The sequence below is a fragment of the Equus caballus genome, chromosome 17 (assembly GCF_041296265.1).
Source record: "Equus caballus isolate H_3958 breed thoroughbred chromosome 17, TB-T2T, whole genome shotgun sequence".
Classification (NCBI taxonomy): Eukaryota; Metazoa; Chordata; class Mammalia; order Perissodactyla; family Equidae; genus Equus; species Equus caballus.
Window position 1 is genome coordinate 85,839,623 of NC_091700.1, and position 23,902 is coordinate 85,863,524.

Below are 23,902 nucleotides of genomic sequence, written 5' to 3' on the forward strand. Positions count from 1 at the left end.
CCGCGGGAGCACCTGTCCGAGCCGGGGACCCCGGGGGGTGGGGGACACGCAGGCAGGCAGGCCTGGGGCGGGTGGGTGACTCTCGGGCGTCGAGAGTGAAGGGAAGCGGCTTTGCCGTCCCCAGAGTCGAGGGCACGGCTGGGGGACCCCAGTTCCTGGGGGCCTGTTGGGACACGGAGTCACGCAGGGGGCTGTTGTCTCCCCCACCCAGCGCTCTCCGGAAGAGCTGGATTCTGATTAAAGCGGTACAGCTGACTTGTCACAGCGTAATCTGCTTGCTCTCAATTCCCCTTAGCCAGTTCGTTAGTTCTTTTAAAAGTGGGCAGGAGGAAAGGAAACATATTGCAGGGTGTGCTTTATTGTTCCCCCAAGAACGCTTACAAATGTGTCTGCCTCGGCTTTAACGCTTCCTCCAAGTTTTAGGAGAATAAATGGTCCCTGCCTGTGCCGCAGAGGGTAGAGAGTGCTGGCCAGCGAGAGTCCCGTGCGGGAGGCTGACAAGTTCTGGGTCCGTGCCTCCCTTGTCTGCGCTCCAGTCTCCCTCGTGGTGTTCTTTTGTGCGTTGTGTTCTACGTTGTTCTTGTTGATTAGGCTTTATATTGCATTGTGTTATAGCAACAGGTGGATGTTCATTGACTCTGCCTCTAGTTTAAGAGAACAGTAGATGTCAACCCGGCCACAATGATTGCTGAGGTTCTAGGCTCCTTTCTTCCAGGATTTTAGAGCACGTGACTAGATGGATGCTGGCAGAAACTTAAGGAGAGTCATTTACATCATTTCTCGATTTGAGGTGTTTTCTTTCTCTTTTATTACTGAACTGCAAGTTTTTATTTGCATAGCTGAGTAAATAAAAGACAAGATTTAATTTCCCTAAGATGATGCTTGCCACAAAAAACGAACGGTTCCTCAACGTGGTATTTGATGGAACCTCTATAAGGGAATACGTGTCTGGGTTTAGATGGGTGATACCCAGGTCTGTGTCCTGTTGTGTAAAATAAGTAGTTGGGTCGCTGTTGGTTCCCTAGAATTACTGTTCAATTTCCTGTGCTGTGCGGAGCACACATCCAGGTAGATGCTTTGAACAGGCCTGTTCTTGTTTCTGTGGTTTTCATTCAGGAATATGGGATTGACAGTTAGTGTCCTAAGCGTGTTCTTTTGTTGTAACTGTATTGTTGCCTGAGACAGCATGCCAGATACCACACTTCCTTCTGTAGGACAGTTGGGGGACAAGGGAGAAGAGCAAGAAATCAACGCACCGTGAAGAGCATTGGGTTTTGAGTGTAAATAGAAGCCAGGAGGTAAATAAAAGAACCAGAGCTGAAATTCACAGTGTATGCCTGCCCTGCACCACTCTTCTTTCAAAGGATTTGCAAAAAGTATGCAAAACTACTAGCATAAGAAAAGCACTTTTCCTCTTCCAATTCAGCAGCTAGCACGTGTGCTACAAGCGAATTGTCTCCACCAAGTGGCTGTTTTCTTTCTAGCTGGTTTGAAATGGAAAATAAGGTACACATCATTCGGGAAACACAACTTTTAAGGGACACCGTGAAGGTTTCCTCCAACAGAATTCATTAAAGTCGCTGTATTTTACTAATTGGACATTTCACGGTTGAATGAGCTAATGATTTCTGTTTATTGCTAACCCCTGTTCTTTCCAAGCACCACTTGAACTTCCGCTGAGAATCATTTTCAGCCAGGTTGTTTTTAATACATGCCATCTATTTTTGTTAGTGGGAATGTTTGCCATTTCTTCCAAGAGAATTAACTATAAATTATACTTCAGAGAACTTCTAAGTAAATATGTTCATGCCTCAGCACTTTAATGTGTTAATGAGCTATTAACGGTGTCAGTAAATTAGGCCTGTCAAAAATAATGGCCTCCTTGACTAGGTTTTTACTACCACTTCACTTGATGGCGCTACTTATAAGTTTTGCCCTCCGGAACTGTTAAAAAGCAAGGTTGTACCGGTCTACTTTGCAAAAGATAAACTCTGGAAGAGTTTGTTGGAAGTCCCCTAAGGCCTAAGTATGAGGATGTTTTAAGGAGTGATAGCCCCTAATTTACAAACCTCAGGCTTACCAACAATTCGATTCCATTTGCGGGTGGCAGGGGAGTTTATTCCAGGAACCCCAATCCCTGCTCTTTGCTCCCTGTTTCAGAAAACCTAGCCAGTGACTGTGCTGGTAAGATGCCTTCTTTTGTGCATGTGACAAGTTAGCAAGTTACTGCTATTTTTCTCATGTCAGAGAGAGGTGCCTTCCTCTCCAAGTCAGGGTTCTGGGGGGTACTGCAGAGGGACCTAACTGCATCAGAACCTGCTCTGTCCATCTCTCCTCTCGGACCTGTGCCCAGAGACGGGTTCTGAGACGGGAGAACGGGGTGAGAAACTCAGAAAAAACGTTACGAGTAGTGGTTAAATAAAGTTTAAAGACTGCTGTTATTTTCCCAGGAATGTGAAGGATTGAATGCGTCGGCTTGGGATTCTCACCACTGTGAACCATCTGGGAAAATGCATTCCGTGTTCTAAATGATCGGGTTGTAGGATTTAGCCTTTTTCCAGGCTCTTGCATTATCTATCCATAAAACCTATAAGATTACTAAAGTAAATGCAAATTATGGGGCATGATAAGGTTTCCTAAGATAGTTTCTTTTTACACTTATATTATAGAGGTATCATCACACAAACTGCTTTGCCTGCTTAGTGATTACAGTCAGAGTCAGCTAAAACACCTCAAAACCAAAGATTAAGATAAATCTCAAAAAATGATGAAACCACACTGTCCCAGTAGCTTTGCTGGGAAATGATGAGCCAGTTGTGGTTGTCCTGGTAGACTGTCTCTAATCTTGCAAGGAACTAACAGGCTCGTCTCTCTGTCTGTGCTTCTGCCTGCTCCCTGGGTTCTGGCTGGGCGACTTGAGGGTTGAAATTTAGAAGAGACCCGAGTCAGTATTTGGCAGCAGACACCCAGATCGCCCTGCAGCGTGATTACTGCTACCAAAATAAGCCTCTATTATCCTGTTTTGCTAAAAATAAATTTCTCATGTTTTTGGTAGCTTCGCCATCAGTGGAATTCCTTTCTGTCTGGAAATAGTTCACACTATAAAGTGGAAGAACATTGTCATAGCAGTCTGTGTTTGTAGGGGTGCAAATTTGTTTCAATTAAACAGAGCATCGTCTGTGTACTCTTCCGAATGGATCTGAGAAGTAGAGTTAAACCTTAAAGGTTCATTCTTTCCCAAAGAAATGTGGACTGGAGGATACTTGCCAGCATTATTTCCTGAATTTATGATTATCCTAGTCTTAGAATTATTTATCGTAGGCTTTGCCTGAATACTAATAATAAATGACTTGCTATATCTTGGCATTTATGAGTTTTTTCAAATTAAAACGTTTAATCCCAAATGTAAATTTGATGTGCATATATGTTCGTTTGCTTAACAAGTATTTAGTTACACCTAGTATGTACCATCACTATTTCAGATTGAAATAGGGCATTGTTTCAGGCCAAAATGAAAATCACCTTATGTGGTAAAAGTTTGTTTGTTTAAATCCTATTGATTAAAATTTGTTAGAGTCTGGACAAAAGTGTCTGAAGTTTACCATCACCCTGGCTATGCAAATAAAAATATATGACTAAGGAAATGAATGGTACAGGAGGAATGATCAAACAAACCAATCGAACAGGCTTTTAGGGTACTTTGAAAGCTTCTGTTTATATGCAAACAGATTTAAATTAATTTCATAATTATAAAAATTCTTCTAATTATAAAAATTCCACTACCAATGCTTTTTAAAGCCCAATTTTATTATTTGTGCCCTGAAAACAATAAAATGTCATTAAAGTACTACTTGATAAAGACTCCTCATGGTTCATGATGATATTCCAGTTGGTCTCAGCTTTCACTAATATCAGGTTTGATTCTTTGGGAGGCCTTGCTGCCCAATTATAAATTTTATAATGTCAAAACCATTAAAACATCTATTTAAAAGTTCTCAAGTGCAAAGAAGTAAGAGGATTGGGAGAGTGGAAGAGGATGTTTCTCACTGTAAAAGACAGTGTTGCATGGGTTTTGTAGTCAGATCTGGATGAAATCCATTTTTCCCTCCTATTGACTCATCTCTGGCATATTATATAACCTGTGTGTGTCTCAGTTTCCTCATCTGTGAGTATGGGAATAATTACACTCAGAGATCTATCTTGAAGATTGTGCATACACCAAACTTAAAAGTGTGTGGCATAGCACAGGCTCTCCATATAGATGAACTTTCTTGCCTTACCTTGTGTTTTAACCACTATGGTTATTTCTTCAGAAAACAGAACAGTCATTCAGAAGGACAGTGGAAAATGAGGATTTCTCCCTGGACAGCCACATATTTTATTTTGATGTCAATGACTTCTGTAATTGCAGGTTATATCCAGGCATGTAGAGGACTTATGATTGCCGCTGTCAGCCTGGGCTTTTTTGGTTCCATATTTGCCCTCTTTGGAATGAAGTGCACCAAAGTCGGAGGCTCAGATAAAGCCAAAGCAAAAATGGCTTGTTTGGCTGGGATCGTATTCATACTGTCAGGTAAATAGTAACTTTCTTCCAAACAAGATGCTTCACCATGTTCATGAAATAACACTAACCATAGTACTTTCCCTCTGATACTTCTTAGGGCTGTGCTCAATGACAGGTTGTTCACTGTATGCAAACAAAATCACAACGGAATTCTTTGATCCGCTCTTTATTGAACAAAAGTAAGTACTCTCCTCAGTCTGTGTGTTTCTAGCTCGCAGGAAATGTATATACATATTCTAAATTAAGATACATAAGTTTCTTATGTGGCTTATGAAAGTGAGACATACTGATAAATGGTATTTTATGACATCACTCGAGTAAACATTTTATGTGCTACTTTGGCAAAAGATGCATTTAATTACTGCATTTGTGTTACATAGTCTCTTGTCTCTAAATAGCTCAAGGCAAAGGATTTAGAACTCTAAACTTCATCTGAAGTTTACTACAAATTGAAGTCAAGAGGAGGAAAAGTGGAAGAGAGGCGTAAGATGGGGAAGAAGGAGTGATGGAGTGTGACAATAGAAAATTAAAAGCTTACCTTGATGGTTGTCCATCCAAAACAATATTTGCCGGATGCTAGTCTCTGGGCTGATTTTATGAATTAGTCTTTTAAATTTGCTCTGTTAACTACGGCCTTCACAAGCTCCCCCCAGTAAACCTTTATCAAGAAACTGTACATGATGTAGGATTTTTAAAAAATGCTCTAGGAGTGGTGCAGACACCCACATGTGACCGGTCTCGGCTGCAGGTGAATGCTTTGGCATTTACACATCAGCTTGTTTGTTGTTGCTGTTTTTTAACTATGTGCTATTGCTTTTTATAGTTTCTCCAGGCTTTTTTTTTTTGCATTTGGAAAACCCCAGGAATATCAAACTAGAAATAATAACATATCAAATATTTTGCCTTCCCTGAGAATATACCCACATACCTCTGTAGAAGGCCACATGTGTATGCATGTGTATTGCTGTCAACCGGGCTGGTGATTTTCTTTCAGTTTTCAGATCAAATGTTATAGGATTTTTTAAAAGTCGTTACTAAAATAGCAGGTCAGGTGTGCATTATTTTTTTCCAGTGGATTTAAGAATCTTCAGGAAATTGATTTTCTAGTTTTGTCTTTAGTATCTTTTATGCGTAAATAGTAAATGCTTATATAACAAAATATAATGAAAATAATCAGCAGCACATGTTGAGTCCCTACTATGTACCAACCAGAGCACAGCAAATATTGTTTTATTTTATAGTTTATTTTATTCTTACAACAGCCTTATGAAGGAGGTTCTCTTGGTGTACTACCTTTTTTAAAGTTGAGGAAAGAGGTCAAGTAAACTGCCCAAAGGAATTTGGACTAAACTAGCAGGCTGAGTGAACTGGGATTCACACCAGGCACACGTGCTCTAAAAGGCGTGATTCCTAATGTTCTGTTTCACAACTTTTGTGACAATATACTATGTATATTTTTCATCAAGGGAGTTTCTTTTGTACGTTTCAAAAAACTGTTTAAAATTGTATTAAATGGAAAACAAAAATGACTGTTTTAGACCCCAGTGTAACTTTTACTCCCTTGTGAATGTTAAAAAAATGCGTCCTGATTTATGAATTTTCTCCTAACTGGTTTTTGGTAATGAGATTTGCGCAGGTGTAGATGACACCAAAAAGGGAGATGAAAACTGAGACTATGCTCCTGAAGATGAGAAACATTTTATTGATACTTAAATGTAGTATCATTTTTTATTTCAATATTATATTTAAATGATACATTTTTATTTCAGGCTTCAGTATCATAAATATACAACGAAGCTGTATTTTCTCATGGTTTATTTTATTAAAGACATTGCTGACTTTTCTGTATTGTCTTTTCTACATCGCTGTTTTTATTTTCCTGACCATTATTAAGGATGTCTTTGTCGGAATCTTAACAGTCGTTGTCATCTTTCCTCAAAAGGTCCAGGCTAATTTATGTGGGCATAGTAACTTAACCCTGTTCTTTGTGTGATTTTTTTCTGTGCTTGCTGTATGCTCGGTCGCCTAATTCAGTTTAGTATGATTGGAATTTCTTATTCCCCTTTCAGATTTTGGTTAAGCTCCGTTCGATAATGACGGACTCTGAAAGGTGTTCCTCTTTTCCGCATTCCTGGTGCTGTGTTGAACTATTCCATGCCCACTAATAGCCTCCCAGCTTTCCTCTATCTATGCCTGCTCTCTCTCTCTCTGTGTCTCTATTCTCATCTGTAAAATCAGGATAATTATAGTGCCCCTCTGCTAGTTTTGCTGTGAGAATTAAGACTGTGTGTATATATGCTTAGCACTCATTAGAAAAGAGCAAACACCTTGTATAAGCTATTACTGTATTGTATTAGCTATTATTAAGATTGCTTTGTAATTGGTTGTAGTATTTAAGATGTGGCTTATCTTTATAGATGTCTTTATTAGCCCTTTTCTGCGGTGACTTAAAAATATAACATCTGCAATTTAGCTTATTAAAAATATAGCTAGGGGTTATAAATAACAACATGGCTTACAAATTAGTAATATTTACAAATAATAGGCCCTTCACACTAAGGCCTTAAAGAAAATATAGACTTTATTTTTAAAAACCTGCATATTGAGAACATTTAGCTCCTTGAGATCAGAGCCCATTCACACCTGTATCCCCAGCAGTGGCCTGCACAAAGCAAGGCCCTCTATGACTTACATAAAATCCACTTGGATCAAGGAATTATCAAGGCCTGAGAACTGTAAATATGATCAGATTCTAATTACCCACAATAGTAGAAAAGAGGTATGAAAATGACATGTGACATCTATAGGAATTCATAGACTTCATTTAAATAAAACTCACTTCTGTAAAAACCAACAAATCGACTAACTTGACTTCATCTCTTTTCCCTTTATCGACACCTCTAGGGGAGGAGAAAGAGATGAAAATTAGGAAGATTAATAAGCTGCAAATTGGCTATCAACACAAAATAAACAGGTTTCGTGGGTCGTAAAATATCATCTTTTTTTTTTTTTTTTTTTATTAATGTTATGATAGATTACAACCTTGTGAGATTTCAGTTGTACATTTTTGTTAGTCATGTTGTGGGTACACCACTTCCCCCTCCGTACCCTCCCCCCACCCCCCCTTTTCCCTGGTAACCACCGATCAGATCTCCTTCTCAATATACTAATTTCCACCTATGAGTGGAGTCATATAGAGTTCGTCTTTCTCTGACTGACTTATTTCGCTTAACATAATGCCCTCGAGGTCCATCCATGTTGTTGTGAATGGGCCAATTTCGTCTTTTTTTATGGCTGAGTAGTATTCCATTGTGTATATATACCACATCTTCTTTATCCAATCATCAGTTTCTGGGCATGTAGGCGTAAAATATCATCTTTAAAGCAAGATTTTGATTTGGCACATTCTAGGGGATAGCACTTCCTTAGCTGGCATTTCTAGACTTTAGTAATCAGTGCCTCTGATTCAGTTTGTACGTGAACTTAGAGGAATATCTCGGAGAATCAAAGCTAAAGGTGGGGCTAGCCCTAGCAGAGCTGGGACATGGAGGGCGCCACCGTAGGAGGGTTCTGACTTTCTCTGGTGTCATCACTGACCTGCGTGAGAGTAAGTTCTTGAGGTCAGAAAACATCTATTTCATCTGTCTTATTTGCCCAGCATGGTGACTGGTAAGTGAAACTCTTATCTGTAGAGCTAGTCCTTTCAGGGTTAGCGGAAAAGCTTCCTGTTGGCTCAGCAGACTGAGGAAGCCCCCGAGAGGATGGAGATCGAAGCTCACTCTCCTCTTCCCATCCTTATCATAGGTTAATCTTCCCAAAGCTAGCTACTGCCAAGTAACGTCTCTCCCTCCAGCCTTAGAAGGCATGGCTGTGGCACAGGGACGCGTGTGTTGGGCCCTTGGGAAGGGCAGCAAGAGGTGGTTGCTTGCCACACTCTCTGGTTTAGATTTCTGGTGAGCAAATACTTGCTCTTCCACACCCAAGCCCTAAAATGCACTCAAAAACGATTCATTCCTCAGAACCTGGTTTTGTTGCTACTGTTATTTTTCTTAAGAATTCTATACTGTATTAATTGAATCTTCTTTGTAGATTTCTAAGATCTCCCTCTGTATGGCTCACCTTGGTTCCCTAAGTTAGAAACACAGAACTAAGCTCATCCACAAAGTTCCTGCTACATTCCTACTATGTGCAGGGAACTCGGTAGGCGCCTTGTTGATGAGAAAAAAATGAGTGGCTTCCAGTGTTTGGTTGGAGTAAAGATTGTGGCAGTCACACTGCCAACAGTATGGCTCTGTGTTTGGTGACTGTTTATTTTGAAACCCTCCTTTTCCCAACACTTATCTGGGAAGATTTTTCTTCCAAGCTACAATCGTTTGACAGAATGGCAATCTTGAAAGAGTTTCATCTGGCTGTGGTTGTGTTCTGCCATTTCCCTATTTTTTTTCTTTTGTTTTGCTTCCTTGCTTTCATTCAAGTTGAGGTTATGTTTTATGACTCCAGGACGGCTCCTGTAAAGCCTTGAAAACTATTTCTTAACTCTTCCCTTTGGGCTGTTTCAAACCAGCTTCCTCTTTTTTATTAAAACGGAACCTACCAATCCAAAGAAAATCTACCCTCCTGCACGCTGATGCTAACAGACCCCCCTTGGTGTGATTCATCACCAGGGTGCTGAAATTTAATGACAGTACTCCCACCATTGCTTTGTTGTCCAAACCACTAACTTCCTGAATGTCTTGCTTTGTTTTCTTAAATAAACCGTTCCAAGTAAGAATTGATTGACATAAAGAAACTTCTTTTTAAGTCATGCAAAGTTAGAGCGCTAAACCCATTGCCCTAATCGAGGAAACAGGACATTGTGATCTTAGACTTATTCTCTTTTAGTATAGGAGATTTATCAGTCGTGTTTTGGCTCAGCTATTCTCATGTTTGGGGCTTATCATCCTCCAGGCTTTTCCATTTTCCGACTTTTTAAAACCATGGAGTTATTCATCTCTAGCACACTCTTCATTCTTGCAATATATTTATTTTCTACTTTAGGATTTAAGCTTTACTTAGGTAAAATCTTTTCACTATTGTGGCTATATAATAGTTAGAAATAAATAGCTGTCTCCTTTTTGATAAATTATCTCATTTTGTTATCGGTCAAGTTAAATGAACAATAGACAATTCAAGAAGCACATTTCTACATTACACACATTTTCCTGGGTGACATTGAAAGGGATATTGATCTCGCTAAGTGACCTTGCCAAGATATTTAACTTTCATCTCCTGTCCTTATTATAATTTAATAAATTATGGATGTTTGTTTATTTAAGCTTACTCCATTCATGAGATTATTTGGAGAAGGAATCAATGTTGGTTAACAGCTCATACATTGTTGGATAAGGGATTCCACAGAAGAGCCAAATGTTAAGAACAAAGTGGACTTCATTGTTAATATTAAGAAGGCATTATTCTGTGACTTCACTTTGTTCAGTGGTAGCCCCGGCTGCCTCCGATCACCAGAACGGCTCTGAAGCTTTTGTTCTGCTGGCATGCCTGAAAAATCTACTTGGAAACCAAGTGTTTGGCAACTGTGTTTTGTTTTTACTGACCAGCATGTGAAGTCACAATTCCTACCAGTTTGCCATGCTTTCTGTTGTCTCCGCTTTGACACTACCGCCTCCTTTCCTCTCCTTTTCCCATCTTGGCCAACCCCTGCTTATCCTGCAGGACTCGCATTCTGGGTGAGCTGCCCTCCTAGGTGCTCCTGTTGCAGCTTGTGGTTCTGTCATAATCCTGCTGGGCAGTTAGCACTTGCTTATTGATTTGTCTCCCAAACCAGACCAGGAGCATCTCCAAAAAGAGACCTGATTTTGGAATCTCTTGTAACTAGTCCCTGCTCCATGACATTTACAGCAGTGGTGTATGACTGTCTGTCTCTCTGTCTGCATCTCTCTTGGAGTGGAAAGACTGAGCCTGCTTGTGGAAATTTGGTTAAAGGAATGGGGAGAAGAGGCAGCATACATATATTGTTTAAGGGTGAGGACCCAGGATCCAGTAAACCTAACCCTGCCACTTGTCAGCTGTGTAACCTTGATGAAGTTACTTATTCTTTCTGTGTCCTGTGTTCCTCATCGGTAAGATAGAGATAATGGGGACTATAAGTTTGTTGTGAGGATTAAATGAGACAGTACGTTTCAACTGTTTAGAACTGTGTCTAGCACATAGTAAGCACTCAAGAAATGTTAGTTATTATTTTTCAGGGTACTGACTTTTAAGCAGAGTACGTTAATATAGCAGTTGATTACCTTATATGGTATATTAAGATTAGCCATAGAGAAATGTCTATCGAGATGTTGAAGGCCTAGTAGAAAGGATAAATGTAAGATGCTTGGCTCTCAAGTAGAAGGCAGGTTTGAAAGGGACCTAGTACGAAACCATGTAAAAGAAGCAAGGCCTGTGTAATTTCTTCTCTTTATTTCTGGGCACCTCGGTTACAGCAAGGTAAGAGATAGGCAACGGACTGAAACTGTCAAACGGATAGATACTCGAGACCCTTCTCGTGAGAACTCATCCTGCATGCACCTTCCCCAACACCTGCTTCGATTCTAAAATGTTTTCAGGTTGGCTGTTGAGGATTCTGGATAAAATGCAGGATACGCCTTTAATCGACCCAGGCTTTTTTGCTGCAGTCCATCTGTATATTTTTCCCTCATCACAAACAGATGAGCACACCCGCCTCCGCACACACAGATTCTTGACCTGTGCTCAGCAGAGCTGGTCACCCTCTCAGGGATCTCAGGACAGCACTGGTTGTTTTAGGAATTTCCTATCTTGAAGCACAGCCCCCTCTGCAATGTCAGTTTATTCAGACTTCAAAGTTTGCGTGTAACATGTTATTGTGCCTACTTTGAGTTTTATGACTCATATTATTTCTCGCAGAAATCAAGGCCCAGTAAACTCCCAATTATCCACACGAATGGAGATCAATGGCATGGACATTGCTAAACAAAAGATTTGTGCTTGAGTTGAACTATGTGATTTTGGGGACGTGAGATGTGCCTTTTAAGTGACAATTTACTTGGGGTAATATTATATTAAGTTATACTGTGGATGGTTTTTGAAATTTCCGTGAATAATTGGCAAGAATTAGATCTCCTATAAAGACGCTCACTGTGCGCTTCACACAGGGTTAGAGAGGGAAGGGCAGAGAGGTTAAGAGGCAGGTTTTCGAGTTAGACCTCTGCTCTGCCCCGGCCCTAGCCATTGGTCCTCTGTAACCTTAGCGAAGATGCAGATGTCTCGCCTGGATAACAAAGAAGCACCTCCTCCTTCTGGATGTTAACGGGGTTGAAGAAAATAACACTTAGAAAGCCCCCACCACAGCGGCACGTGGGAGGTGATCCGTAAGTGTTACTTGTTATTAATAGTTACAGTTTGTAGAATTCTAAACTGTCCTAATGATAAATCATTGCACACAGAAAGGTAAGGCATGCATGTCTGTTATCAACTAGCCACAGACAAGCAACTTAGAATTGGCACCAAAAAAAATTTTGAGAATTCTCCATGAAGCTTCCATATATAAGTAGACACTTATTTAAATTATCTCTTTCTACTTTAGCCACCATTTGGCAGACCCGGGCCACTATTTTATAAGTCTCGTGGGAAACATTGGGTGAGAAATCCTTTGGGATCCTCCAGGCAGTGTGAGAGAGCCCTGAACTGATTCGAATTGCATAGATGGCCTCCTGGAGATAAACACGTCACTGGGCACTAAACAGCCCACTTCTGGTAACTGAGACCCCAAAAATGTGGCGTATTTAGGGAAAATGTGTGTTTGAAGCTAATGCCCGTAGAATAGTTTTTAAATATAAAAATCCATTAAAAATCCATTAATGCAGCTCTACAGACCTCGGATTACATAAGCCTGTGAGTCGAGGAAAGTTTGCTTTAGATAGTAATCTTTACAAGAATGGCGTACCAATGGAATTCATTTTTAAAATGTTAGCATTGATATTATATGGGTGTACTTTCTAAACTTTAAACTCTCCCCCCATCCCCCCCCCCCCCCCGCATATTCAGTTGTTTTAAGGTAACTGGAATATTATTTTGGCTGATACCACTCTTGATTAAAATGAGGGGTAGGACAGTACGTTTAAAAAAACACTATCCTGGATGTCAAAAGACCTGGCGAGCGTAAAAGGATGAGTTTGTTTTCCCATTCGTTAAACAGTTTTTGTTTTGTTTTGGAGGAGTTGCATTTTCTCTTTTTCAAGTCCAGCATGCCCTGACTTTAATTACCACTCTCACCTCTTTCTGTGCTGGGTGAGAAGACAGCCTGAGGGAATTCACAGAACATTCCATACCCCAGAGGTCCTGAGCCGCTGAGAACATAATGAGCTGGGGAGAGAGAGAACTCACATTGTTCTGAAACGACAGCTAAAAATACATTGCATTGATTGTGAGGGGATTTTGTTTGTTTGTTTGTTTTGTGAGGAAGATTGGCCCTGAACTAACATCTGTGCCAGTCTTCCTCTCTTTTTTATGTTGGATGCTGCCACAGCATGGCTTGACGAGTGGTGCCAGGTCTGCGCCTGGGATCCGAACCCATGAACCCAGGGCCACTAAAACAGAGCATGCGAACTTAACCACTATGCCGCTGGGCCTGGCCCTGTATTTTTGTTTTTTTATATATTAATAAAATCTTTACTTAGCTAAGTTGTATATAACAGGGAAAAGGAGTAATGGTTAAGATCTTGGGGTTTGGAATCACAGTTATGTGTTTTAAATCCTACTTCTACCATTTACTTAGCTGAGATATGGGGAAAGTAATTTAATCTCCCTGAGCTTCAGTTTCCTCATTTGTAAAATGAGGATAGTAAGACATCTCTCTCAGGATTGTAATGGAGATTGAATATGATAACCTATGTAAAAAAATCTTAGCACGCACACACAGAAATGCTAGTACCATGAACCAACAGGAATAGTAGCTGTTGTTATCAGGGACATTTACTTGACCCATATCAATATGGATCTGGGAGAAGAGGTGATGTTTACTTTGCAAAAACATGCTCTTCTGACTCTATCATTGTTTCATTATGCTTTATATTTATTCGCTTAATGTCGGACTATCCCCACTAGCCTTTAAGATCCTTGAGAACAGAGCTGCGTCTCATTCACCCTGAAACCCATGACTGAGCACAGTGCCTGGCCTGTCTTTTCTGCGAGGGTGACCAGGGCAGGCTACACCAGCTCCCTGTGGATGGCAAGTCAAGTCATAACAGGGCTTTGGGTGCAAGGAAGACAAAAATGGGAGGTGAAAATGAGGTGTTCCTCAATCCATTCCCTCAGCATTTACTGTGAAGGTTACAGGACTGACATATGAGGTGAAGCATCAGAATCAGGCCACCAACGGGGTTCAAGCCTTGTCTCTCTCAAGATGAAGTGAGAGGTGTGAGCCACAGCCTGGAGTCCCAGGCACAGGTGGATGAGAAGAACTTCACCCAGTAGTTCAGAGTACACTTTAATGCCTTAGATCCTTACGGTTCTTTTCAGGGAAGATTTTGGGTGATTAAATCTATTTTAATGTCTCTGTATAGAAGTACATTTTTCCCTATTATTTATTTACTAAATTTGCATTCAATTATTCAATTACATAAGTGAATTAAAGTCATACAGGCAGGGTTTTTTGTTGTTTTTTATTATTTTATTGAGGTCATAATAGTTTATAACATTGTGAAATCTCCAGTGTATATTTTTATTTGTCAGTCTCCATGTATATGTGCCCCTTTACCCCTTATTCCCACCCCCAACCCCCTTCCCCTCTGGTAACCACTAATCTGTTCTCTTTGTCCATATGTTTGTCTTCCGTATATGAATGAAATCATGCGGTGTTTGTCTTTCTCTGTCTGGCTTATTTTGCTTAACATAATACCCTCAAGGTCCGTCCATGTTGCAAATTGGACAATTTTGTCTTTTTTATGGCTGAGTTGTATTCTGTTGTGTATATATATATATATCATATATTCTTTATCCATTCATCAGTTGATGGGCACTTGGGTTGCTTCTACATCTTGGCTATTGTGAGTAATACTGCAGTGAACATAGGGATACATAAGTCTCTTTGAATTACTGATTTCAAGTTTTTTGGCTAAATACCCAGTCATAGTATAGCTGGGTCATATGGTAGTTCTATTTTTAGTTTTTTGAGAAATTTCCATGCTATTTCTCATAGTGACTGCACCAGTTTGCATTCCCACCAGCAGTGTCATGTAGGCAGCTTGTGATTAGTCTTACCAACTGAGAGAATGTCTGAGAGATGCTCCCAAAACAATGTTCTGATCTATAAACGAAGTTCTGTCCTCCACCTGATGATCATAGATCAGCCTTTCAGAATAATGAAGAAATGTTGGTGATTGTGACAGCTCCATAAAGAGGCCACGCCCTGAGTGGGAAAGCTGGTCTGGGTTCAGAGGGTGTTGTAAACAGAAGAAAGACTTGCAACAGATCATCTGAAATTTGGATAATCTTCTGAGGTGTTGAAGTCAGCTTCTTAGCATTGCCAAAAATGAAGAAAGACTTCTAGGCAGAGATGAAGTTTCCCAATCAGGAGGTGTGCCTTGGAACAAATCTGGGTGGATATTGCATTGCTCCCTCTCAATCCTGTCTCTCAGTAATACAGGTCCGTTTTTTGCCAGATCACGCACACTGATCGGTGTGTGTTCAAGTTGCTGTGGAGTTAGTCTGCTATACGTGTCTTTCAACAGAATGAAGAAGTTGTTTCTGGAAGAGAAAGAATTAAGTCACAAAAGCCCTTACATCCAAATTGTTAAAAGTTATTGGTGTAGACGTGGAGTCTCTTAAAGACTTCAACCCTGAACCAGTACTATTTGTTAAATGTCTGTGTCTGACAAAATTCACAAGGAATTCAAATGGAAATGATATTTTCCTTGGAATAGAGTCTATATTTAGTGACGTAAAGAAAATTAAAATATATTTAGAACAGGAATAAGTGAACCAGTTTTTAATATAAGCCAAATTCATGATTCCTAAATCCCTTCAGAAAGTTTTAAGATGCTTAAATGAATATAAAGACATAATTCCCGACACTGGAGCTGCCTGGGTAATTTATCCTCATCTGTAACCACACTGTGCACGTGTGTTGTATGTTCCTTTAAACGAAACCCTAGTGCCGAGCTGTGGTTTGTGATTTCTATCACCTTCACCTCCAACTGACCACTATGAATTAGAGACTTATTTTTAATCAACCATGGTAGCTGGCACTGGCATCCTATTTTAGAAAGCTAAATATTTTAGGAAAAATCTCAGACTCAGTATTACTAAGAGTAATACTAAGGCACAGTTTCAGGAGAGAAGATAGCCTCAACACCAGGGGGAAAAACAGGAAGTGTCATGAAATTGTAATCCTATAATAAGGTCCTCCAAGTAGAATTCTTCAGTCAGCTCGTTCCTTTAGTTGTCTTCGCAGTAAAAGGATGACAATGGATGAATGTGAGGCCAACTGACTGCACGACTTCCAGATGTTCTAAAGAGGTCAAGTGACGCGCACCCGCAACTTGGCAGGCCCTGTGTTTGTCCTATGTGCATAATCTCGTTCAAACACCATAAAAGCGGGCTGATTGTGGAAATACAGGATATCCTTTTTAGATGTATAACATGGTATTTAATGAAGGTATCTTTTGTAAAGCTACCAGTGTAACACTCCTGATCTGGCCAGCTCTTTTCTCTTTCACCTGTGCACTTCTCTCTTCAGTCCTCTTTTGGGCTGTTTTTTGGTGCGGATGGAAGTTGTTTTTCCCCCCACTTACGCCGACCTTCTGTTTCTGCCATTGCCTCTGATGGGAGCAGCTGGGGAAGTTTCTCGATTCCCAGAGCCTAGTCAGCCCTGCAGTGCGGGATGAGGTGCTTGCTCCCAGTTGTTCTGTTGCAGTTATTCCTTGCTTCAGCTGTCATCCCGATTCCCCAGGAAATTTCCCAAGAGTGAGAAACAGGGGATTGCAGGGCTTATGTACTCTGTACAGCACCCATCCCAATTGCAAGTGCACACCAGGAAATTGCCTCGGTGGCCAGATCTGAAAATAGGCGAGGGGACTATAAGTCCCTTATCTGTAAATGTTGCTTTCTGCTCCTGCTAGCTAGTGACTGGGGCCACGCAGTTACACTACCACTGCTGGGACTCAAACCACATCAGAAAGGCTGCCCATGCCCAGACCGGAGTTCAGACATAGTAACATAGTAACATGCATGTAGAAAGGATGAGGCAAAGCTCAGGACAGGCACAGGTGGCTCACAGCAGCCGCTGCCCCAGCGCCGTGTGGCCCTGATACCTAAGCAGAGCCCTGGCCCTGCACCTGGCAGAGGGGGGCAGGCCGGGGAGGGAGCCAACCTTGGCCCCTCTTTCCCTTTCTTACCCTCACCTCCTATTTTCCTCTCTTGGCTCCTCTGTGGATTCTGTATGATCAAACAGATCCTTCCCACTCCAACTTCATTGTACAATGAAAAGCACCATTAGGGAGGGAATGGCATCCATCTGTTTTTGCCTCGCAATGGAGGTCTATGGGCCAAAAAAGTGAGAATCACTTATTTATTAAAAAAAACCAAAACTATTCTTCAGGAAGATGCTAGGCAAGTATGAGAACGCATGGCCCCTAGGATCTTGGTATATGTTTCTCATTCCTTATTTGTTTCTCTGCTCACCTCCCCTGAAAGGGTTTCCTCTAGCCCTCCACTCTGATTTTGTTTTTTATTCTTAGCAGCATTACTTGTACCTTTGTATGCTGACCTCCCCAAGGCAGGGGCTGTCTTGTCTTTGCATCTGCTCCAGTCATCAGCCTAGTACGGTGGCCTGCCATCTAGGAGACACTTACTAGCAATCTATCACTAAATGAAGGTTATTTTTTATTGATCTGCCACTAGATTGTAGTGATAAGCAAGATGATGTTGTATCTGTGACTGACCTTTTATGGGCACTGCAGAGGAGGAAAAACAACTTTTTTTCCCTCCACTCTCCTAGCTTCTCTGCTGGGACCCTGTAAATTAGACTGACAAAAGACAGATGAACAGGAGAAAAAGAGAGTTTATTAACATGTGCATCACACATACACATGGGAGTACCCAGTGATGAGTAACTCAGAGGGGCGGTTAGAACTGGGGCTCACATAGCATCTTAAGAGAAGGACAATAAATTTGTAGAGAAGTGACAAGACAAAGGAAAGGACTTTAGTTTCTAGGGTGGCAAATTGTGGGAAGGCAGATATATAGGGGAACTAATGGGACATAAAGCCTAGTTAGCAATGTAGATTCCTCTGGTGTCCTCTGTGGGCTGATTAGGGTCTAGAGTTGTCTCTGGTGATTAACGTCTGCCCTTCCTGGTAGAGAAGGGGACACCTTTACAAGTTTATGTCCTGCTTTTAGGCAAATACAAGCGTAGAGAGCTTTTCTTGTATCTGCTTTTTCTCACTTGCCTTCAGCTCAAAATCATCCTTCTGGCAAAGTGGCATGTTTGGAGTGGCATATTCTGCCGTCCTTCAGCACCTCCCACCATGATTTGCACACAGCAGGTGCTTAATAAACATTTACTGAATTAAACTAAAATGAAAGCAAAGGCAACCTTACTTTTTCTAACTGCAGCCTGCCTAAATAATTTACCCTTTGCAACAGAATAAATGGATGGAAAGCTTTGTGAGCTTCAGGCAGAACTCAGAGGAAGGATGCTCCCTGACCTGGAGGCCCAGGCTTCAGCTGGCTTTGCACTGACTTTGCCTGCAGGGATCCCTTCAGCTTCCTTTTGGGGAGATATAATCAAGCGATAGCTATAGAAATACTTTGAGGAAAGTTTAAAGCATTATATAGATACAAGGTGTTATTACTTCTCTACAAGCTCCAATAGCAAAAATTTAAATGAGCATTTAGTAAATGTTGGCTAGTAGTGTTAAATACTATTTACTCCCCAAATAAGTAAGCCATAATACTTGTGTAATACTTCCTCACAGGTATGAATTAGGAGCTGCTCTGTTCATTGGATGGGCGGGAGCCTCACTCTGCATAATTGGTGGTATCATATTTTGCTTTTCAATATCTGACAACAACAAAACACCCAGGTATGAAAAAGAGACAAAAATAACCCGTTAAAAAGTACAATACTATTCTAAGTAATGACATGTGGGACAAATTATAGATAGTTCATATGGTTCTTAGAAACTTCAAAAACCCAGTATTGGGAAAGGTTAGGAATATGTAGTAAATATAATGTTAAATATAGTAAATATTATATTCAACAGAATAGTTAATTATAGCTAATTAAAAAACAGAGCTCATCATTCTTACATTCCAAAGCTATTTCTGTAAGTAGAAATATGGGTCTAGCTTCACGGGCATATTGTTCAGTTAGGCCTCATATAATTTTCACATGAGCAGAAACTGCTTCTGAAGGTCACTGGGGTCTCCTGGGTTCGAGGAAGATGAGTTTTAAAGGAGAATAATTGACAAGTGAACAAGCCGTGTTTCTGCTGCAGACATTCTCTTTGTCACACCAACTGTTTAGAAATGACACTGAGGTATTTCTTGGGGCGAGAGTCACACCAACTGTTTAGAAATGACACTGAAGTATTTCTTGGGGTGAGAGAGAGGCAGGAAGAAAGCTACAAGTGATGAGGGAAAGACTTAAACTTAGCTATGACAGAAATCGGGGGAAAACAGTTTCTTCCCATTTTCGTTTGCCCTATGTATAAAATAGAATCTTCCAAACTGTGTTTTGCCTTTCAGAATGGGATACGCATACAATGGGGCCACATCTGTCATGTCTTCCCGGACAAAGTATCATGGCGGAGAAGGAGATTTTAAAACCACAAACCCTTCAAAACAGTTTGATAAAAATGCTTATGTCTGAAGAGAGCACCTGTACAAGCTGTGTCTTGAGTTTGTTATAAAAGTGAACTGTTCACAAAATGATCCCATCAAGGTCCTCCAATAATTAACACTCGAAGTGTTTTTAAAAGATGAATTTGAAGAATTTTTTGATTGTATGGATGTAAATGTTCTTACAGTTATATACTAATCATTTTCTGTTGTGGCTTTCTATAAAAAAATAAACAGGTTATTTACAGGATTTGTATATATTTTATACATTTATGGAACATGTATTTAGCACCAAAGTTTCAAGAAGTATTCATAAGATAGCCTTCTTAATCATTCAAACATTGCAATCTTTGTCCCCATTCCTTATTTCTTTTCCTCCATATATTAAACAGGAGGTATATAAGGAGTGCTGTCTTGTAAACAGTATGGGGGAAATCTGAGACTATTCCTCAGAAGATGTTTGGGTTGAACGGACGTGTTACTGGCTGCACAGAATTGATTTCTAGTCTCTTACACCTGTCTGTCATAAGGGTAAATTCACCACGGCTCGAGGAAGGGCTAATGGGGCCAAGACGTTATTGCCCTTTATCTGGCACATCCATCTTCAATAACTACTTAGGCTTCTCTGATACAGAGAGCAGATTCTGGGGTGGAGCGTTAACGAGAGCCGAGCTAGAGACATTGGTCATGGCTGACTTTGGAGCCAACGAAGGAAGTCCCGGAGCCTGCGTGATACCTGCCTCACTCAGAGCCAGTGGGCCAAGTTCCAGTGTGGCTCTTCGGTCCTGTGTGTGGAACTGGGCAATGGAGAGACTTCCCATTTTTCAAGACATGTAAATTGCTCCAGTGACCTCTGAACAAAAAATGATTTATTCCTAGAGCCAGCTCTTTCACCATATGCCCGTAAAGGCAATCATTCTCTCAGTTACACACGATATCTATGTTCTAAACACGTTACATGCCCTAACCCACTTCATTCTCACAACCGCCCTCTGAGGTGAGGACCATTAGGGTCCTGAACTGACAGAGGCGGAAATGAAAGCAGAGTTTAAGTAACTTGCCACAGTGAGTGACAAAACCAGGACTTTGCACTGAGGCAGGCCAGGGTAAAATATATAGTTTCAAGCTATGGATAAGAATTGGTATCTGTGTAATCATATCCGAGCAAGACAGTTTCCAATACTAATCACAGCTTGGATGAATATAACATTTTCCTGAAGGATGAAAGACTTAAAAGGGAAAACCACATTGTTTGGAGGTGCTCAATGGAAAGAAAAGGAAATAAACAAGTTTGTTACCAAAAAAACCTATATATATATATTTATTTATATATATATATATATTCCAGACCATGACAATTCTTAAAATATCTTTTCCGGGAATACAAATGGACTGAAAGCCATGAAGGGAGGTTAGGTGCTAGAGGCCAGTGCTAGGGGGCAGGGTTTTATGTGTGTGTTTAAAACAAATTTTTTATTTCAGGGCTGTGCTGGTGAAGGTACTATTTAGACGGTACTGAACTATTCTGGTTCCTGAAGAATTTGGGGAGAGTAAGGGGTGAGAATACAGAAAAGCTCTGTGGTGGCCAGAAACCTATCAGCTGTGCATCAGTGAGGGGAAATACAGGGCAGTGGTCCTGAGAAAAACGAACAAACCAAATCTGGCAGGACAAAAGGACAGGACTAGACAGATGAGTTAGAGGATTGGCTTTTACGACACAGACATACCGACTTAATTTAAATATTGGGTGTACTTAGCAGAAGTTCATCCCATTTCCCCAGCCCTTTCTGTTCAGGACCTAATAAGTGGCAGACACGGAACTCAGGAACTGAGGCCCGGTTTGAAGCCTGCTCTGGTCACTTTCTGGTTGTCTGGCTTTTGGCAGGTGATTTATTAACTCAGTTTCTCACATCTTTATGACAAGGAGTATAATGATAACTACGCCTCAAAGTTGTTCTAATTAAATGAACTAATAATGCACATTAAAAAAACCCAGAATAAACCCAAGTAGCTCAGTCAGGATCTGCTGAATACGTGGCTGGCTGAGAGCAGCGGCCGGGCGCCTTCTTAGGCGCGGTGCGTTTTGTAGCTTTGCTTGTCTCTGTCCTACCAGGTGAAAATGTGACTGGGAGTTTATTAAATAAAGCTTTTACAAACTTAAAGTGAGCAAATGCGTAAAACGGCCCCTCTGGGGAGTTTTTAAAAGATGATGAGAGTGGACTACAAGTAAAAACGAGCCTGGTGGGAGAGAAACAGATAAAAAATTAGTTGTAACTTTTTGATCAGCGTGTTATAAGGCATAGCTACCCAGGCAAGCTTAAATCCCCTAACGAGGTAAGTTTAACCCAGAAATCACCTCTAATAACTCAGCCACAGTCACAATGATGTAATGGAAGCTTTACTTGAAAGGCTGACAAAATGAAGAGATATCTAAAACCTAACAAACCATTTAGTTAATGTTACTTTTTGGGGAAATCGTACAGGTAGTACCACAAAGTATAAAAAAATGCAAAAAACAGTTTATATGAACTTTTTGACTGTTGACAACGTCATTGTTAAGAACAGAACTAAATTAGTTTTGAGGTATTTTATAATATGGGTTGAGCGTTTAAAAAGAGTGAAAAAAACTACATACACATATGAATTCAGTAAGGACTTGATCTTTTCATATTCTGTTAAATCGACATTTAAAATAGCTACATTCTATTCATAAAATATCCAAGGTAAAGATTATGTGCAGAAGTAGTATTTAAAATTCTAAAATAATTGTTTAATAACAACATGCTTACAATGGCTCAAAGCTGCACATGGTCAAGGTACTTCGGAAAATGTATTTAACATGGGCCTAGCTATATTTCTGTAATTCTAAACTTACTTCTATATGAAAAATAAGCAATATACTCTTAAGATTTCACTGATTTCACTAATTCAGCTTTAAGGATACTAATAGAATTGTATAATAAAACACTTCCAATGTGACAACGTACATAAGAAAGATACAAAAAGAAGAGTTTTAATTCAAACCAAAACTTGCTATAAGTTTTAAAAAAATTCACTTAAAAATTAGTTGAAAAAAATACACTTAAACATTAGAGTACCATTCTGAAGAAGAAACTTTTTATGACGTCAATGACACTTATTTTTAAGCAGCACAAGTTTTAAACACCTTTATATACTTCAAGATACTGCTGACAATTTGTTTTTCAATACTGTACTGGGTGCCACTATAGCGACCCTTTTTCTTTGAATCATCTTCCTTGTCACTGTGGGAAATACTGCAAGGCAGGAATGTTAGACTCCTGTAGGCAGATTACGGAAATACTGTGATCGTGAAATACTGTGGGCATCTGGAAGGATCTTCTGACACATGGGATGACAGCTACACATCTGAAGAGTCACTCCAGTCAGTCACAGTTACTAAGCTGCTTTTCAATGTGCTTGATTCATCTTGAAGTCCTGTGGGGGGAGAGAGGAGGAAGAGGCCCCAGTGACTAAACAAGCACGTTGTTCAGCATGGATAAATCCATCACTTCATACTGTAACTTATCACTCAGTGTCTGAATCTGTTCACCAATCCCCAGCCCCACAAGCTGTGTAGGAGGCCACAGTACAATCTGGCCAGGAAATGGCCACATCTGTAGGATCCCCTTACAGGACCCTCATGTGGAAGCTCCTGCCCAGCCTCTCTCCTTCCCTGCATCCAGCACAGGGCCTGGATGTTGACAGTGCTCAACTCGTGTTGTTGTTGTTATTGACTCTGAGTGAACAGGTGGTAAAGAAAGGAGATTAAGGGGCTGGCCTGGTGGCATCGTGGTTAAGTTGGTGCACTCCGCTTCGGCGGCCCAGGCTTCATGGGTTCGGATCCCAGGTACAGACCCCATGCCCTGCTCATCAAGCCATGCTGAGGCGGCGTCCCACATACAAAACAGAGGAAGACTGGCACAGATGTTAGCTCAACAACAACTTCCTCAAGCAAAAAGAGAAGATTGGCAACAGATGTTAGCTCAGGGCCAGTCTGCCTCAAAAAAAAGGCCAAAAAGAAAGGAAATAAAGTCAACAAGCCATGTAGGGATTAAATAGTAAAAACAGATTTTCTAGGGTAGATGAGCTTAAATATGAAGTTAGTTAAAAAGTGCCTTGAGCCACTGAAACAGTATAGTGCAGAGAATTCCTCTTGAATTTGACTCTGGACAAGTTTTCTTTGAAGGGCATGGGGTCATGGCACTGGGAGAAGAGAAAGGAAACGTACTGATGGCGTCCTCTTGGCCCTGTGCACTTACGAAGTCAGTGTAACATAAATGGTCTTTTGGTTTTTCAACTATTAGAATCGATCTTTAGCTATAGCACATATAACTTAATGGCAGTTACAAAACAGGAGGCAAATATTCTGATTTGACAACGTGAAAGTAAAGGCGCGGCTTTATAGATGGTGGAGAGAAAAGGAGAAGCGAAGGGCAGAGGCAGCCATGGCTCATCTTA

The 23,902-nt window shown here is 40.6% G+C and overlaps 2 protein-coding genes across 17 annotated transcripts in view; one reads left to right on the forward strand and one right to left on the reverse strand.

The window, feature by feature from the left end:
• The window catches only part of CLDN10 (claudin 10), a 112,448-nt gene extending 92,775 nt beyond the window's left edge, over window positions 1-19,673 (forward strand). For both annotated transcript variants that reach the window (XM_070240405.1, XM_001489842.6), the window contains exons 2-5: window positions 4,412-4,573; window positions 4,662-4,743; window positions 18,559-18,666; window positions 19,331-19,673. In XM_070240405.1, coding sequence (XP_070096506.1) covers window positions 4,412-4,573; window positions 4,662-4,743; window positions 18,559-18,666; window positions 19,331-19,454 — 476 coding nt within the window. In that variant the 3' untranslated portion in view covers window positions 19,455-19,673. The remainder of the gene's footprint in view (window positions 1-4,411; window positions 4,574-4,661; window positions 4,744-18,558; window positions 18,667-19,330) is intronic.
• A 2,132-nt stretch (window positions 19,674-21,805) lies between these two features.
• Window positions 21,806-23,902, reverse strand: part of DZIP1 (DAZ interacting zinc finger protein 1) — a 56,386-nt gene continuing 54,289 nt past the window's right edge. For all 15 annotated transcript variants that reach the window (XM_014732153.3, XM_070240401.1, XM_014732155.3 and 12 more), the window contains one exon: window positions 21,806-22,879. In XM_014732153.3, coding sequence (XP_014587639.1) covers window positions 22,803-22,879 — 77 coding nt within the window. In that variant the 3' untranslated portion in view covers window positions 21,806-22,802. The remainder of the gene's footprint in view (window positions 22,880-23,902) is intronic.